General features: G+C 35.1%; 1 protein-coding gene across 1 annotated transcript in view; it reads right to left on the bottom strand.

The window, feature by feature from the left end:
* DMD (dystrophin) overlaps nucleotides 1-19720 on the bottom strand; it is a 1998908-nt gene that overhangs the window by 1304636 nt on the left and 674552 nt on the right. The window contains exons 20-21 of the mRNA XM_049644567.1: nucleotides 13058-13299; nucleotides 8533-8713 (exon numbers count right to left, since the gene is read on the bottom strand). Coding sequence (XP_049500524.1) covers nucleotides 8533-8713; nucleotides 13058-13299 — 423 coding nt within the window. The remainder of the gene's footprint in view (nucleotides 1-8532; nucleotides 8714-13057; nucleotides 13300-19720) is intronic.

The following is a 19720-nucleotide window of genomic DNA, read 5'->3' on the forward strand; positions in this document are numbered from 1 at the left end:
AATGAAAACGTATGGTCGCATTTACATCTAAAATTGTTGTAGAAGACTATAAAAAATGTTTTCCACATCTTTTACTTAAAAATCCCTTCTGTTATAGTCAATTGAGTTAAAAATGGAAGGGGTTTCAGAGAAGAGAAAAGGTAAGAAAGGAGAGCAAGGAGAGAACAAAAGAGACAAGGCGAGATTATTTCGTCAAAAAAAAAAAAAGTGTGGAATTAAGTGCTTTCTTTTCTGCAATACATGAGTGTATGTCAAAGGGCAAAAAAACTTTAACTGAAGAGCAAGATAAACAGAGACATCATCTGAAAATCGGACTTCTTCCCCCAGTGTAAGACAGAGCTATCATAATAACGCTGAGATCTTAAAACACTAGGTTATATATGGTACTTAAAAAAAAATCACAACAATCTCTCTTCAAAATTAAAACAAAAGTACTCAGGGAAAATAAAGGTACTTAACTCTCACACAAAAAAATGGAGTAGAGAGAAGGAATATAGAAATGTGTTATCCACTACGGTAGCCACTAGCTACACAGGTCCACTGAGCACTGGAAAGGGGAAAGGTGGTTAGTATTAATTTTGATTCTTAAAATGATATTATTTGGATGTGTTGAGATAAAATATTCAGTTAAAATTACCTTCACTTGTCTCTTGTTTAATATGGCTATTAGAAAATTCAAAATTACGTATATGGTTCACATTCTATTTCTACTGGATGAGCTTATGTACAAGCTGCAGGAAGTCATTCATTTGGGGAAGGAAAGAGAACATGTATGTTAGTGGTCTGTCAATACTGACAGCATTTTAAAACATTGAAACATCTGCTATGAATACGAAGTTGACTCTAACTTGAATTTCTCATCATTTGTAAGCAGAAATTAGTGATGATTTAATATAGGATGTGTGTGTGTGTGTGTGTGTGTGTGTGTGTAGAAAACTAACAGCACTTTCTACTTCTTTGATAAATCTTTTTTGAAAAATGCTCATATTGAAGCTATCCAACTTTCCCCCATCCCTCACAGTTAATTACAATGGCAGCGAACAGTATAATCAACAAAGAGCCTTTTCTGCAACTCCAAACCTTATGAAACGAGATAAACCATGGCACAGAGCAATTATTTCTTTACACTGTGAACACTGGCAGAAGATGTCCAGAAAGAAGCGGGGACGCACAGTACAAGATGATTAACATACTAGAAATTATCCCTCAGAGACTGAGACAAGGAAGAAATTCTGAGTATGGAGACTTGAATTTCCAATGCCGACACAAAAGCGAACACCTTAGCTTGACAGTCAAGGACCTTTGTGGTCAGAATTCAATCAACTGCTCAGCCCAAATGCCCATCATCAAACATCCTCCAGCCACAATCTAGCATCATGCTTCCGCCCCTCCTTCTGCTACTCAGGCTCCAGGCCCACGAAGGCCCTCAGGACACTGACAGGAGCAAAACAGACGGGTTTATGAGAATTGTATCTAAGACCACCTTAGAAAGTTTTTGAAAAGCCAGGTCTCCAATCAATCAACTGAAATCTCTGTCTTTTTCACAAGCATTGTCTAGTATCCACTGCTGGAATAACTAATTCCTTCTCCACTTTTAATCACAATTTTCTACACAAGCTTATCTAAGTATAAACTACTATACCACTCAACTATCGATTACAAATTAGGTTTTACAGGGGAGAGATTTTTGTTTTTTTTTTTTTTTTTGCTGCATTTCCCCCTTTCCACATTATTTTCAAAAACTAGGCCCTATCTTAAGAACTTCTATTAAATAATTTCCTAAAATATATTTTTATTTTTTTATGCTCTACTTGGCATTTAGCATGCGTTCCTAGTATTCTCCCAGTCAAGGAATGATTCTTATACCTCAGGGGATGAAGCACAGATCTAGCTTAACTAAGCAAGTCTGTTATGCTTGATGTTGACGGTATCAGTGAAGAGAACAAAAAAGGCCATTTCCAATTTTTTTCTTGATTTTTTCTGGAGTTAAAGAGCAAAGCCATATAGACTGTGTTTCTTAGAATAAAACAATTCCTTACTTAGATATAAGAGAATATTAGGTAAATTTTCTGACCTGCAAGCTAGAAAAGTTAGGTCAAGACAACTTTTGCTCCCCTTCCTTGTCTCAGCATCTTAACATTGGATCCACATCTTAGCAGGGACTAACAACAGTGTTTGAAATTATGGCCATTGAGAACATTCTTTGCTGGCTGGCCTAAAATTTTCTTCTATTATCCCTACAGGAGGCACAAGTTACTCCCTATAATTTTATAAGAGTGTTCCTTACCACACCTCCCCAGATCATCACCTCTTCAAAGGCTGCCTCCACTTTTCTTTATATTCCCTATCGCAACTCTGGTCTAAGGTTAGGTTTAGATAGGTGCAATTTCCCGTCTCGCTGCTTCCATTCAAATCCTTCTATTCATTTCTCACAAACCAGCTAGAGGCTAAAATACCAGTTAGATCTTTCAAAATTATCAGTCAGATTCCTGAATTCCCTCAAGTGAAATTCTTTTAGAAGTTTCAACTGGTGGCACACCTGGGTGGCTCAGTAGGTTAAGTGTCCGACTTTGGCTCAGGTCATAATCTCACAGTTCGTGAGTTCGAGCCCCGCGTTGGGCTCTGTGCTGACAGCTCAGAGCCTGGAGCCTGCTTCAGATTCTGTGTCTCCCTCTCTCCCTGTCCCATCCAGCTCACACTCTGTCTCTGTCTCTCTCAAAAATAAATAAGCATTAAAGAAAAAAAGAAGTTTCAACAGGTTTTAAAAGAAAACCCAGGGGCGCCTGGGTAGCTCAGTTGGGTAAGCATCCAACTCCTGGTTTCAGCTCCAGTCATGATCTCATGGTTCGGTTCATGGGTTTGAGCCTTGCATGGGGCTGTGCGGTAACAGGCGGAGCCAGCTTGGCATTTTCTCTCTCTCTCCCTCTCTGCCCCTCCCCACCTCACACTGTCTCTGTCTCTGTCTCTCTCAAAAAGAAAAAAAAAACAAAAACAAAGTTTACACAGAAGTCTAGACGGACCTTCATGAACTCAACCCTCATTTTACCCTCACCTTCCTTAATTTGCTAGTCTCCAGTCCTCCTGGCCCCTCCTTTCTGTCTCTTGGACATGTCAAGCACTTCTTCTCCACCTTGCCACATCTGTACCTTCCTCCGGATCACCACACAGCTGGTGCCTGCACGTGCCGCAGGTTGAGGTCAAACTGTCCTCTACCAGAATAATGTTGCCTAACTGAGGTTAATCTGTGATAACATAATTTACATATTAACTTGTTTATTCCCTTTATTTCTGTAAGCTCCAAGAGGATATAAACCTTGCTCTTGATTTTCTCTACTAAATACCTAGTGCCCAATACTTCTGTGGCACACAGCAGGTGTTCAACAATACTTACTGAATTAGTGAGTGCACAAAACAGTGTTGTGCCAAACAATTACCAGATTAGTGCAATCCCTATAAAAATCCAAGTGGCATAAAAAACAAACCTAAAGTTAATATGAAACCATAAAACACCACAAATAACCAAAACAATCTTGAGAAAGAAAAAGCTGGAAGCATCATACTTTCTGATTTCAAAACATATTACAAAGCTAAAGTTATTAAAACAGTGAGGTACTGGCATAAAGACAGACATATAGGCAGGAATAAAAGAGAGAGCCCATAAATAAACCCACACGCATGTGGTTAACTGATCTCTGGCAAAGTGCCAAGAACAATAAAGGATGGTCTCTTCATAGGATTGTACTAGGAAAACTGGATATACACATGCAAAAGAACAAAGTTAGATCCTTATCTTACAATATATATAAAAATCAACTCAAAATACATTAAAGATTCAACTGAAACATGGCAACCACAGGGGCGCCTGGGTGGCTCAGTCGGTTGGGCATCCGACTTTGGCTCAGGCGACGATCTCACCACTCCCAAGTTCAAACCCTGTGTCAGGCTCTGTGCTGACAGCTCGGAGCTTGGAACCTGTTTCAGATTCCATGTCTCCCAGTCCCTCTGCCCCTTTCCCGCTTGCACTCTGTGTGTCTTTCTCTCTCAAAAATAAATGAACATAAAAAAAAATTGCAACCACAAAACTCGTAGAATGAAACACAAGAGGAAAGCTTCATAACACTGGTCTTAAAATGATTTCTTGGATTTGACCTAAAAAGCACAAGGTGACACAAGTAAAAATACACAAATGGGACTACATGAAACTAAAAAGCTCCTATACAACAAAAGAAACAATTAACAGGATAAAACAGCAACCTACAGAATGGTAGAAAATATCTGCAAACCATGTAACTTGACAAGAGGTTAATATCTAAAATATATAATGAACTCCTACAACTCAAAAGGAAAAAATACCAAAAAAAAAAAAAAACAGGCAAAGGATTCAAATAGACATTTCTCCAAAGACGACGTACAAATGAACAACAAATACATGAAGAGCTGCTCAGCAACACTAATTATAAATATGCATATCAAAACCACAATGACATATCACCCTGCACTTGTCGGGGTGGCTAGTATCAAAAAGAAACAAACAAAAAAAATAACAAGTAGGTCTGGGAATGTGGAAAAATTGGCACCTTCCATCATTTGTGGAGATGTGAAATGGTGCAGCTGCTATAGGAAACAGCATAAAGGTTTCTCAAAAAAATTAAAAATAGGACTACCGTACAATTCAGCACTGCCACTTCTGGGTTCATATCCCAAACAACTGAAATCAGGTTCTTTAAGAGATATCTATATTGTCATGTTCACTGCAGCATTATTCACAACAGCCAAGATATGGAAAGAAACTAAATGTCCACCGATGGGTAAATGGATCAAGGAAAAGTGGTATACATACGACAGAATATTATTCACCCTGAAACCATAAGAAACTCCTGCCATATGTGACAAAAGGGAAGAACTTAGAATACATTATGCTAAGTGAAAGAAACCAGTCAGAGGAAGACAAACACCACATGATTCCACTTATACGAGATATCTGATATAGTCCAACTCCTAGAGGCATAGAATAGCATGGCAGTTGCCCAGGGCTAGAGGGAAGGGGAATTATGGAGTTACTGTTTGTCAGGTATAAAATTTTAGTCATTCAAGAGTTAATTTCTAGGAACTGTGCAACAACACTGTGCCTGCCTATAGTCACTAGCCCTTGCGCTTACAAATTTGTGAAGAGTGTAGATCTCCCGTTACACGTGATTACCATTTTTTTAAACAAAACAAAAAGACAATATTGTGCTAGAAATCTATGGTTATAGAAGAGAAGAAAATTCTTTTGAAGTTTAAGGCAAAACGAAAACAAAAACAAAAACACTTGTTTTGTCATAGCTAGTGTAGTCACTTTCTCCATTTTCTGCAAAACTAAACAAACTAATAATTACTTGCCTGACATGATTATACCTCACAATTGAAATACATTCAAACTCTATTACAAACTGTTTTCATACTTACATGTAGAAAGTACATTTAAAATCTTTCTTGTTAAAATAAGAGACGACTATAACAAGCCATGTGCTATTTTCTTATATGGATCTAGATTAGAGCATGCTCTTTCTGGTTTGCAGTTTCTGGAAAGGGTTTGTAGCAAATGTTTTGGGAGACAATTTTACTCTCTCAACCTTCTTGCCCTGGGCCATCATTAATCTACCCTCTGTATCTTCGGGTGTGCCAGTTAGGGACCTTTCCTACAAATATAATCATAGAATATATAATTATACATATTATATGTTACATATCATAGATTTTATATATATATATATATATATATATATATATATATATATATGGCCTCTTCTAGCTGGCTTGTTTCTTCAGTATGTTTTTAAGGTTCACCTATGCTCTACCAAGTATCAGTGCTTCATTACATCTTATTATTAACATTTCGTTGTATGGAGAGGCCCATTTTCTTTCTTTGCTCATGAGTTGATGGGCACTTGAGTTGCTTCCCCTTTTTCGTTATCATGAATAATCGTGCCATGAACATCCAGGTGTACTTGTGCCCATCAACTACCCATCCTCTCCGTTATTCAAGATCTATTAGGTCACCTGTGACACACGGATAATAAAATATTCTCAAAGGGTTGCTCTGTGAGGACTAAGAAAGCTAATTTAGATGAAAGGTATTTGTGGACTGAAAATTACTATGAATATATCTTTTCATATAGTGTTTCCAGTTACCCAGCAACAATTACTTAGACCAATTTTCCTCACCACTCAAAGTACATTTAAAAAGTCAAGTTTTAGTTTCATTGTGAGAACACTAGTAAAGAAAAAAAAATGAAAGAAGAGATGAAAGTCTGAATGGATTCCCACCCCTTGTGTTAGTTCTTATTTGCTGAATCGTTAACGTGCTCAAAGTACTATGAAATCAGGTTTACTCCCCTGCGCCAGTTTGGGGGTGAAACATACATATACATACATATAATTCTTTGGAAATAATTATTAACTAACAACTGAACTACAATATGACTTGAAATGGTGAACTTTTTACTTACCATTTACATAAAGGTATATAATATTATATATTAATACACAGTAAAGTTATATATATAAATTTATAATATATACGTGCAAAAATAAGTTATATAATTCAATTATAATTGAATATAATTATATATGATTACATATGTGTTATTTATATATAGAATACTATATAACATATAAATTTTATATATAATTTATATAATTATAATTTATAATTTATATAATTTATACAATTTATAATTCATATATATAATTCCTATTTAATTAGTAATTATTAATTATCAAGACAAACTTTCCAAAAGAGTGGCTAAAATTGGCAGAGATGTTTCAGTAAATAAAGTGTAAGGGAGGGCATTTTATTTATAAATAAATGGAGTGAAAATTTTTGGCAGTTCTATAAACGATCATCATATTATGAAAGATAAAAGAGAAGACATGATAATACAGATGTATAGATTGATGGTTCTATGGATAGAGAGTAAGTATTATTCCATACTTATATTGGAATATCATAGTTGAATCTCAGGTATCAACAAACATTAATATTCTGAACATTTTTAAAATAAACAGAAAAAATGTGGAACTTTAACATAATTAACAGGGTACATGTAAATTAAAATAATTTCCTGCTGAATAAGCTCTTTTACCCAGCAGTCACAGTATAGCCATTAACCTATATTTGATTTTAAGGGAGACTTGCAGATTTTATGACAAGAAAGATGCGTTATTGTTAAATAGGTCACTGTTTGAAAATTTAGGACAGTCATTAATAATCTTTTCTTTCCCCTTTTGATTTATAGATACCCAGCAACAAGTATACTGAAATCCACTAGAGGGAGCTGACATCACTGTAAAGTTGCATTAACTGATGCCCTACTAGGAAAACAAATCCCTCAGCCAAAATGACTTTAAAGGAAAAGAACAAAACAAAACAAAAAAGCATATGCATCTATCATTGGCTTTATTCAGTTCATTCCATGACCTCACCAAGAAATAAAAATTTAAAAACCAGGAAAATAGGGAAAGCTTTACGTGTATCACAACATTGATTTTAGAAATGTTACCATGTGGTAAATTCTTTGGATACTGGCAAAGAAAAGTAGTCAAAAAATATGTTTTCCAACTAATTAAAGTTTTAGTAGAAAACAAATACATGTTCTGCGCCTCTCGTAACAAATTTGGTGAAGACATTTTTCAAAATATTTTTATCTTAATGCCTTAAAATCCAATTTTACTCTATAATCTTCTGTATGCACATTATGTACACAGGCATGTATGCGTATGGTGAACGAAAAACTCATTTACTAATGCTTGGCAGTGTTCATAAACCAGTCTGCCAAAGGAATTTTTGTCTTAAGAATTAAGCTGATTAGTAGGGCTATTTTGGACCAGATATTATGTATTAATAGCATTAGAAGAAATTGATGAGAATCAAAAGAGACATCTTGAAAACTGTGCTAGTCAAATGGTAGGAATCCGTGTAACTTCTCCACTCTGAGGTTGTATCTTACTATTAAATGAGAAAATGAGGAAACTGCATAGTTACATAGTTTTAATAGTAAAATGCAGCCCTAAGAATAATTTGTTCTTGGCTGAATTTCAGTTGCTACGTGCTTGTTACAGCTATAATAGTCTGCATATAAACTGGATAGAAGTATTAGTAAGATGCCTAGCTAAATATCCTTGTACAAAGCAAACGGGATATAATGAAAAGCCACCAAGAGGGCTCCAACTGTTCTTTTATTTCCTCCACTGTTCAAAATATTTGACTGTAGAATTTGCAACCCACCAAGGAGATATTAATGCCTATATAAAACATATATTTTATTTGTTCCTCAAAGTCATGAAATTATTACGGTAGGTGAGGGGGAGAAATGGAAATATAATACATATGTTTTCCAACAACAGTATCTTATTACTTGTTACTACAGACTGTAGGGACGATGGATTCCTTTGACAGAAATTATTCTTTCACGTCAGCACCTTCTCTTTTTCCAACAAGTAGCAAATTAGGGAAATATCAAGTTAGCCATTTCAAGTATTTTTACTTACTTGTCTGTAGCTCTTTTTCTCTGGCCTGCACATCAGCAAAGACTTGGTTAAAATGATTTGTAAAGGCCACAAAGTCTGCATCCAGGAACATTGGCCCTTGTCCTTTCTCTTTCAGGGCTATGCTTTGAATTTTTAATCGCTCGATTTGAGGCTGAAGAACTGAAAGCCGGTTGACTTCATCCTGTACCATAATATAGAGCATTAAAATAAATACAACTTTTACTTTGCATAGATTACATTTGTGCAAAGAAAGGTGTTAAAAGGCAGCGATGCAAGCTTAGCTTAATGCCCTTATCAAAAAATTGATAAGAAGTATCCATGACAGTTTAGGCAAGTCTCTAGCTCAGGGCATCAATTTAAGAATACCTTGGCTCTTCATTCCATAGATAGCATCGTATATAACTGTCTTTAAATGTCAAAAGGACATCATTTACAGCATTAATGGGCATGAATATATACTTGAAAAGTAGTATGAATGGCCTTATATCCTTTCAATAAATCAGGCGTGAATGTCCTCTGCACCCCTCTTATCTCAAAATTATGTCCCTTTGCTTCAAATTCTTAGCGTGTTTAACGAACAGTTTTCTTTAAATTCACTTGTGAAGACTATAAATTAGACATATCTACATACATACCTACTACATTAAATTACAAATACATCTTTATATACTGCTATCACCTAGATTCTATAATCTATGTAATACTTATATAAACACACAAATATTTATGTCTGAAATGATCTCTTATTTGGTCTCATTACTTCTCCTGACTGAACAGGCAATGACCATTGTTTCAATTAGGGTGAGAGTTTGCTCTGCTTTTCTTTTCTTGTCCTGGCATAATTGCTTTTTTGTTTTTCATATTTATTTATTTTTGAGAAAGACAGAGAGACAGGGCAGAAGCAAGGGAGGACAGAGACAGGGAGAGGCACAGAATGTGAAGCCGGCTCCAGGCTGTGAGCTGTCAGCACAGAGCCCGACGCGGGGCTCCAGCTCACAAACCGTGACATCATGACCTGAGCCGAAGTCGGCCGCTTAACCGACCGAGCCACCCAGGCACCCCATCCTGCCATAATTGTTAATAATACCCCCTTTCACTCTCAAAGAGTACCCCCCGTTTGTGTGATAAAGTCACATGGACACACCACTGTGCTGTGTAATACAGTAGCCACTAGTTATATGTGGCTACTGAACACCTGAAATGTGGCCAGTCCAAATTCAGATATGATGTCATTGTAAAACACAATGAATTTTGATATATATATGTATATATGTATATGTGTATATATATGTATATATGTATATGTGTATATATATATGTATATATGTATATGTGTGTATATGTGTATAAATGCATATGTGTGTATATATATATGTGTGTATATATATATATAATCTGAATTCAAACAGAACTTCCAAATGTTCTTTATTTAAGTATTATTACCATGGTTGCTTACTTATAATTCTCACCTATGCTACCTTTAGAAAAAAATACTTCAGGATTGCGTACCATTTAAAATGTAAGAAACACGACAATTAAAATTTGAAATTTTGATCACAAGACAATTAGAAGGAAGGGAAAATAAAAAGAATTACAGTAATTATGAACTAAATATAAATCTGAGCTTCCTGGAAGTCAAAATGAAAAGGAAAAAAAAAAGAAAAAGTTGTTATTTTTTGGAGGCATTCACATTGTTTTGGAGAAAGTAACTTTTTTATTAGGATTGAGTAAGATAAATTTACCACAAAGATCCTTTCATAGTTGCAAGACTCTCTAATGGGCGCTGTCACTTGTTCTGATTTTTAGAAGATACAAAGATAACTTTCAAAGGAATATTGTCACGTGGTTTTAACAGTAAGAGTTGATTCGGGTAGGTTAATCTCTGACAATCAAATTCTTTTGGTAGGTGAAGATGAAAGCCATTTATATAAATGGGGAGGGGACTCATCTCTTCCATTCCAGTATAAAGCCTCTCAATCAAGGGCTAGAAGGCAGGCGCATATCATATCCATGGATGAATAGGTCAAGAGATAAAGGGTAATACTCTGTGTTTTTGATTATAGAACTGAAGGCATGCACTTTGTACACTTGGCTTACAAATGGCAGCATTGGCATCTGCTGTGAAACATTTAAGAACCTGATTTACATTTGGCCAGATGGAGGGCCTTCATTCTTCCTGTTTGGGGGGCTATCGAAGGAGCCTACAGTATAGTAAAGCGTGTTCTGCAAAACAAAGGGACTTTGAAACTAATAAAACATTTGGGCAACTGTTCAGTTGAGACCTTAAAGTTCTCAGAGTAAATCACAGGAGAGATCATTCTGACCTGAAATATTTAACATTTAAAAGATGTTAACAATTACTTATTATTCTCATAAAAAGGGCCTTAATCTGGTGAGTCCTCCTGAGTAAGACATCTTCCCTGAGTCTGCTTATCCTTTAAAATTTTGTGTTTATCTGATGGAAAAACTTTTTTATTTTTCTTGGGAAAGGGTCCATGGATGTCTTGCAATTCCCAAAGGGCTCTCTAACCCCCAACAAATTAAGAACCAGTTCTTGTAAGCATTATATTTGGAGCTAGTACTGCAGTCTGATCTTAGAAAACATCTCCAAGTAACAGAATGCACTGGCAAACAAGATAGAATCATTTATTCAACTATCATTAATCACAGCCAAATAGTATAATTTTAACTGTTGTGTGAATGACATTGAGCTTATCCTGCTCAATACTTTACCTAAGGTGATTCATCAAATTAAGAGAAACCAAAGGTGCATAGAGAAGGAGTTTGGAACCTTGTGGATGAATGCAGAAAAAAGAAATAATTTCACTTAGGATGACTTCCTTAACCTGGAGACAATATTTAAGATTTGTAACCACCAATGATCTCGATTTGCTCCTTGGATAAAGACCAAGGTCCTAGCAGGCGCTTAGAGTCCTTGCTTGTCTCCTCTGAGCCTGTCTTTTAGCCTTCATCTTTCATCTTTTCTCCACCCCTCACCCATCTATGGCCAGCATTCAGAATAGCCCTCTTCCAGTTCCTTGTACATTTTATGGTTATTTTTTTGTATCTGAATCTCAAGAAACAGGTTAAGGTAATAGCATCAGATTTTATTGCAAGAAATAATTTGGTGGAGTATTCCACTGTAAAGATTCATGATTTCTATTAACAGCAAAATGTGTTTAAGTATAAAAATTCCCTAGATTTACTTATTTGCATAAAAAAGCTAAATGTCTTTCTGTCCTATATTCTTTATCTAAAAATGTATTTCCTGAGTTTAATCATTTCCTAGTAAAGTTGTAGGTCCAATATATGAAGAAGAATCATCAAGTCCTTCAACTGTTTTTACTTCATACTAGCTCTGAATTTCCCGTCACTTCCTGGGTTCAACAACACCTCCAAACAAACCCTGTCACCTTTCCATTTCCAGTTTTCCATTATTTAAACCATCCTTTTCAAAGTATGCAAATTGATCCTCATTCACTGCTTCTTATATTAAACCTGGCCATCTCAGTCTATCATCAAGATTCATTCTAGAAACCTTTTCATCTATCCCATATCCCAAGAAAATTACTCAGATCATAATAACCACGGGAAAAAAGTTCAAGTTATTTTCATTACGGTATAACTCTGGTTTCCTAACATTAGCCGACATTTTCGTTTAATCTCTTTCTCCAGTTCTTTGGTGCCAGTTATACGTTGTTTGGCCTCCAGATCCATTGTCCACTTCTAGGACTCAGAGGAAAGACAATTATAGACTACAGCTCTTTGTAATCTGCCTTCTGATTAAGTTTAGCCAGTGTGGAGCCCTGTCTGGATTAAGATTATGGAGTCCTCCGTGACTCCATAGTAACATGTTTTTTGTTCTGGCTCCATTCCTGGCATGGCACTTGGGCTGGCTCTTAAGGCTGTCTTTACAATAGGTGTCCAACTCCTTCCTTCTAGGTTTCTGTAACTTCTCTAAATCATTTCTGTCCTGAGAATGGTTACAACTCTGACGCCAGGTTACTGTACTATCCTTTATGGTTCCTCTATACTCCAAGCACCATGGTTAAGTATGTTGGTAAAGAAACCTTCCTCAAATTATCCTAATTTGAGAGAACTGTCAGTTTTAAAGAATTTCCCTATACATCCAATTATATATCAACTTTTTGTGTTTGTGTGGATTCCACTTTTTCAACATATGACTGAGTTTTGCTTTTAGCACATGAGTTGCCATAAAAAAGATCTCCCAGTTATTGGCCATTTCTCCTAGGATATGTGTTGCTTCCATACTCCAAAACTGCCTCACCATTCTGCAAACTGACAAAATCAATTAGACATGTGTGAGTACTCTAAATACATTTTTTTTTAGGATCGAGACATCATGCATTATCTATTTAAACTCATTTTCCTCACTTATATTTTTACCCTTATTGTTTTTAAATCCTTCAATGGGTAAGTTTTTTACTAAATAATTTACTCTTCTTCTGGAAACTGCCAAGAAATTCCTATTGATCATGATCCAAATAGGAGGAAAGAATCTTACCTTACAAATTTTCAACTGGCTTTTGATTGCTGTTGGCTCTGATGTGGTGGTAGGTTGGGTTTTCAACCAGTTTTCAGCAGTAGTTGTCATCTGCTCCAATTGTTGTAGCTGATTATAGAAAGCGATGATGTTGTTCTGATACTCCAGCCAGTTAAGTCTCTCACTTAGCAATTGGCAGAACTCTATCCACCGGCTGTTCAGTTGTTCTGAGGCTTGTTTGATGCTGTCAGCATTAACACCCTCTAGAAAGAAGATTTTTAAAATATATCCACTGAAGCCCCAGACTGTAAGACATTCGCTGAAAACCAATGTGTCTCAAGTTTTAAAGTATTCATCATATTAGGGATTTCAAACAAATCATTTATTTACTGATCAAGAAACACAAGTACCAATGATTTATGATTACTGATTGTAACTTATTAGAGATGCATCTTATCAAGAGTATGAATGTAATAAAGTAATAAATAAGGACACATAAGATGTAGAGAAGTAGAATATATTTAAATAAAAACAAAAACGGTCAAAGCTCTGAAGGTGGCTGGAAGACTGATCATGGACAAAAAAATGTTTTGGAGGATTCCAAATAATTGTTAAATACCATGTATGCTATTAAAATGTACAGTGAAACACTAACATTTGTATTTTTTAAATGGTTTGGGTATTAGCCAAAATGTTACTTGGGTCAAACAAAAAAAAAAAAAGAAAATTCATCAAAAAGCAGTAATTCTCTGATTCTTCTATAAAAGCCAGAAATAAGCAGATTTTCAATGGGTCCAAAAAATTGAAACAACCACTAAAAAAAAATCTAATATGAAAAAATACTATTACTTACATATCATTTACAAATATGGAAGGTGATCTGAAAATTTTAAAATCATCTATAGCAAAACTAAAGCAGAAAAAAATCTATCCAAGTCAAACGGGAAACATAAAAACATCATTATCACTCTACTATGTGTTAGGAATTCACTGTGTTTTAAAATATACTATCATTTCTTAATGTTTTATTTATTTATTTTAAGCGAAAGAGAGTGTGTGAGCAGAATAGGGTCAGAGAGAGAGGGAGTGAGAGAATATCAAGCAGGCTCCACACTGTAAGTACAGAGCCCAACACAGGGCTCGATCCCACAAAGTGTATGATCACAACCTGAGCTGAAATCAAGAGTCAGATGTTTAACTGACTGAGCCACCCAGACACCCCAATATATACTATCTTATGTAAGTTTTGTCATAATGTGATATGTGATGACTAATATCAATCCAAGTATATATTATCCTATACATATCATGAAAGAGTAGCAACATCATGTAATGCTATGTTACAAAAAATCACTCTCCATAGTTAACTGACAAAAGTTAGGTGTTCTTACACACTCACTCACATGCACACACACACACACACACACACACACACACACACACCAAACCACATCTCTCAATGCATTTGAAACCTCACTTTTGATAAGACACAGGAGAACACAAACTTTGCAAATATTATTGGCAACAATCTTTTCTTCCTTCTTTGGATGATAGATTTTGTAAGAAAAATAACTTTAAGATAAAGTGTAAAAAGATAAAATATGCATATCCCCATATATACAACTATAAAAGGTTTGTACAAGCTAAATATTCTTCTAATACTCTCCTAATAGTTAAGGAAGCAAGTGGCCTTATTGAGAAATCTGGATGTTTTGTGTGATATACTGTTGGTGAAAATTTGGTTTTGAGCAGTGACCAAGAATTATACCAAAATATGCATTAGAGATGCCATGAAGTAACTGTAGTTATAAAATAATCATGTTTGTAGGGGCGCCTGGGTGGCTCAGTCAGTTGAACATCCAACTTCAGCTCAGATCATGATCTCATGGTTTGTGAGTTCGAGTCCTGCGTCGGGCTCTGTGCTGACAGCTCGGAGCCTGGAGCCCGCTTCGGATTCTGTGTCTCCCTCTCTCTCCGCCATTCCCCTGCTCACACGCTGTCTCTCTCTCAAAAGTAAATAAATATTTGAGAAAAATTAAAAAAAATAATCATGTTTGTTACAAAATGTCAGTGAAGAATCCAAACCTGTGGTCATCTAGGCAACTCAGATAAAAAAAAATAATATGATAAAATGCTAACATTATTGTTGGAAAATGAAAGAGAATAATTTAAAAATATACAGGGGAGAAATTTTATATTATGTTAGATAATGATTCAAAAATATGCAATGTATATAATAAATGATGTTTAGAGGAAATGATTTCAGCATATGGTAAAGCTGAGTAAGCACCGAGAAGACCACCAGCGTGGTCCAATTTCAAGATAGGCAGGTAAGACATGCTAAAGGTACTGATGAACTGATGCTACATGGTCTAAATTACAAAGAAATACACAGAGAAATATCTCATTGTCCCTGAGACAGGTCAATCATATGAAAACTCCTTCTCAAATGAAAAAATTAAGTTAATTTTCAATATGAGTAATAGATGTTAATTGAATCAGAAAAATATAAACCTAACTGTAATGAATTACCCATAGGTCCTGTGGTATATATTAAAATCTAGGGATAGAATTTAATGTGTCCTTGTTGATCATCACCCAAAACTATCGGCTCAATATGTCATGCCAAAAAAATATCCAGATGGTAAACATCACTGTAAAAGGAATGAAAATAAATGAAGCAGCAAATTTTGTACAAATCCATTATGAAATCTATAGTTCCTTACTCATTAACATACTGCTTTTTATAATTGAATAAAGGTAAATTAAAATACAATGATAGGTGACAGAAGGCTCTCCCTATTAGGATAAATGGTGAAGGGAAACAAAGTTCTAGAAATTCACAATAATAGCTCTGATATTAGGCAGAACCAAGTTCAAATTTGAATCCTTTTACTAAATGAGTAAACTAGGTTCAATTATTTGGTCTCATTGGATCTCATTTTTCTCATCTATGAAATGAGGCTAAAAGAGAACTGACCTCATAGGATACCTATGAGGGTTCTGAGTTAACGTGTGTGAAGAAGTTACACAAAGTCTGACATATGCCAGGCAACCGATAAATATTGGTCAAAATTATAGAAAATACCATGTAGCTAACAACAATAAAAAGAAATTATATCCTGGGGCATCTGGGTGGCTCAGTCAGTTTAGCATCCAACTCTTGATTTTAGCTCAGGTCACAATCTCATAGTCGTGAGACTGAGCCACACATCGGGTTCCGCAATGAGCATGGAGCCTGCTTGGGATTCTCTCTTTCCCTCTTCCTCCCTCTCTCTCTCTCTCTCTCTCTCTCTCTCAAAAAGTAAATAAATAAATTAATTAATTAAACAAAATTTAAAAAAAAGAAATCATATCTTTCAAATGTTGACATTGGTGATAGTGGGGGGTCTTTTTTTTTTTTAATGTTTATATGTTGATTTTTGAGACAAAGGGAGAGAGAGAGCATGAGTGGGGGAAGGGCAGAGAGAAAGGGAGACAAAGAATCCGAAGCAGGCTCTAGGCTCTGAGCTGTCGGCACAGAGCCTGATGTGGTGCTCGAACCCACGAACTGTGAGATCATGATCTCAGCAGAAGTCTAACACCCAACCGACTTTTTAATGCCCCGGTGGGGGTCTTTTTAATGACTGCAAAGGGGTCATTTATAAAAAAATTAATGACTAATATTTTAAAAAGTTAGTGCTAAGTTTATATAATATGACACTAATATGGGATATAAAAATATATGTCGAAACTTTTCAAAGAAATCATATCAACCAGTGATAAATTCCTGAGTTTATTAGCAAAGCTTGGCAAATTTGGTCATATATCTATAATCACTTTCAATTCATGTTCTAAGGGGCAACCATACCAAAAATGAAAACAAAAAACAACCCAGAAATTCCTACATGTCACTGGCAAAGATACGATGCTGATCACAGAGAATAAGATATATCATGAAGGATTTGCATGTAAATGTTGTATTAATTCATGTGTGAATATACTTCCTGCTCAACAAGAGTGTAATCTGTCCTTCTAAACTCTAAACTCAGCTTAGACTAGGTAAGGAACAAATACAGTGTACTTGTGAACGCACACAATACTAAATCAATAGCTTACTTCATATGAATATGAATATGAATATGAATATCAAGTGATACCCACAGACACAAAAAACCAAACACAAACATGCACATGGTCTCTTTTGCTTCCAGTTTGCTTTAAACTACTTGGGGGAAGGATCAAAAGCACGGTCACATGGCACATCACTTCATGTATCCCTCTGTAACTAAAACTATAAAACCCATTATTTCAACTTCATGAATTAATCAGCTATCTATTATAAGAAAGTTCCTTAAAATTTGTGTAGAATAAATAAGGATACTGTTTTTTCAAGCGAATACTTGCATATGAATAATTATACTATTCTACATAACTGCTTTATGTGTATTTCAAAGAATTGCATGTTCCTTAACTCAACTGAAAATTTACAGTTTTATGACAGTTTTTAGGTGTAAATATCTGAAAAGTTTTAAGCATCAATCATTTGACCATCTGTTTTTCTAAATTTTTGTTAGCTACTTAAGAATACAAACACTAACTCACCAGGCATTATGAACAATACTTATGGAATCCATTTTTTAGTAGCACATTAGAATCTCAGGGATAATGGATCATAATCCATTCACATCTCATATTCTAAACAACCCCTGAAATAGTCCATGAATAAATATATTGCACCCAGAGGAAATGGATCATTACTTCAAGTGCATCCATTAATTTTACTACTTGTGTACAGTGCATAACAGACTGTTAGAATAATTTTAATTGTGCACCACCTTCCATGCAAGTACTTCAGAACTGCCACTTAAAGTGAAGTACTCCTCATCAAGTATATTCATCATTAGCCATGAAGCCAGGGTAGAATAATGCAAAACCTGTGTTTTCAGAGCTCTTGAATTAGAAGAATATTTAGGATGAAAACTTAAAATAAAGTTTCTAATAGACTCCAATTTTTATTGAATATTAGGTAAGGGTCATTAGAAGTCAATTTGGCATCCAACGTAACCGCCTAAAATGTAATAGAAATTTACTGAGCCCATGAAAATAAGGCTTGAGTAGTGTAGACTAAATTCTAGAGGTTTCTTTGGCCACACTCACTTGTATACAATTGCTGTATCATTTTTTAAATAGCTTTTAAAAATTAGTAGGTTTATATAAATTTATACCCCTCGTGAATATAATGCATAAATTACCACTTGAGCTCTTTCTTCAATTTTTCCTATTTTTAAACATCACTGAATTATGAGACAAAGGCCAGATTCCTACTTATATTTGTTTTCGTGACTAATTTTCTCCAACAACTGTGACCACTGTGACCTTCTCCCTTTCCTTCTCTCTCTCTCATACACACACACACAGACAGACACACACACACACACACACACACACACACACACACAGCAAGAAGTCTTTTCCCCTGGAGATTGGAATCAAAGAATAATGTGCCACTCCCTGTTGGGATAAGCACTGGGTGTTGTATGGAAACCAATTTGACAATAAATTTCATATATTTTTAAAAAATAAGAAAAAAATAAGAAAAAAAAAGAATAATGTGCCACTCAATTAAGAACATTTATTGAGTATGAAGTCTGTGGAGACCATTACCCAAGCAATACTTAAAAAAAAAACCAGGAGACATAAATCAAACTACCCAGAACCAAGGAGAGAGTAAGGAGGATAAGAGAGGAGAAAATGGGTGCAACTGTGGAAAGCTATTCATTTACGATGGAGGGGCTGGACTATTGCAGACAGTACTGTTTCCAGGCCCCATGGTTACACAGACCAGTCGTGAAATGTCTTCCTATTAAACAATATAATTAGAAGAGTTATTGTCACTGAAAATCCTTCACAACGATGTGAAGAGAAGCTAATGAGAGGTCTGGCTTTGAGATGAGCCAGTCCAACTACATACAATCTGTGTCCCTATCCATCTAACAAAATTTTGTTGCCCAAACTCAAAAGACATCATGTATATGAAGTACATAATGAACTACAAACCAAAATACTAAAAATACAGTTACATAGTTAATATTAAGATAAGAGGTGTTCTTGTCTCTGTTATCGGTCTGTACTATTTAATTACAATCCTTAGCCAACTTACTATTAGGTATTATTTTATACACTATAATCTAACGCTCAAGGGATGATCGTTTTGAGATATTCTTAGAACTAGTCTAATATACTAATAATTACTACTTTTATTTAAACGTTTCCTTAATGTGATTGTCTTCAGACTCTTAATTAACATACAGAAAACTACAATTAGAAATTGAAAGTGAAGCTCAGTTTAAGGTAGAAAACATCACTAACCCTATTAGATAATTATATCACAGTATCTCCTCTGCATATTGTAGTCAAACAATTTTATGCGGGAAATATAAAGGTGGGGAAACTGAGCTATGTTTACGTGTGCTTTCAAATAAATGGTTTGATGTAAGTATTTTCTTGGTAGTTTTATTAATAATAAAGGAAAACAATTTATCTAAACCAGGCATTTTTTAAAATACCTGGCTGCTAAGGAGAACAAATAGAGATGCAAGGACATTATTTTACAAACAAAATTAAGAATAAAGTCTAATCTAAATAGGTAGAAACAAAGTAAGCAAATGTTTAGATATAAAAATATTCTAGAATGTCCTGAAA

Source organism: Panthera uncia, chromosome X (genome assembly GCF_023721935.1).
Source record: "Panthera uncia isolate 11264 chromosome X, Puncia_PCG_1.0, whole genome shotgun sequence".
NCBI classification, from domain to species: domain Eukaryota; kingdom Metazoa; phylum Chordata; class Mammalia; order Carnivora; family Felidae; genus Panthera; species Panthera uncia.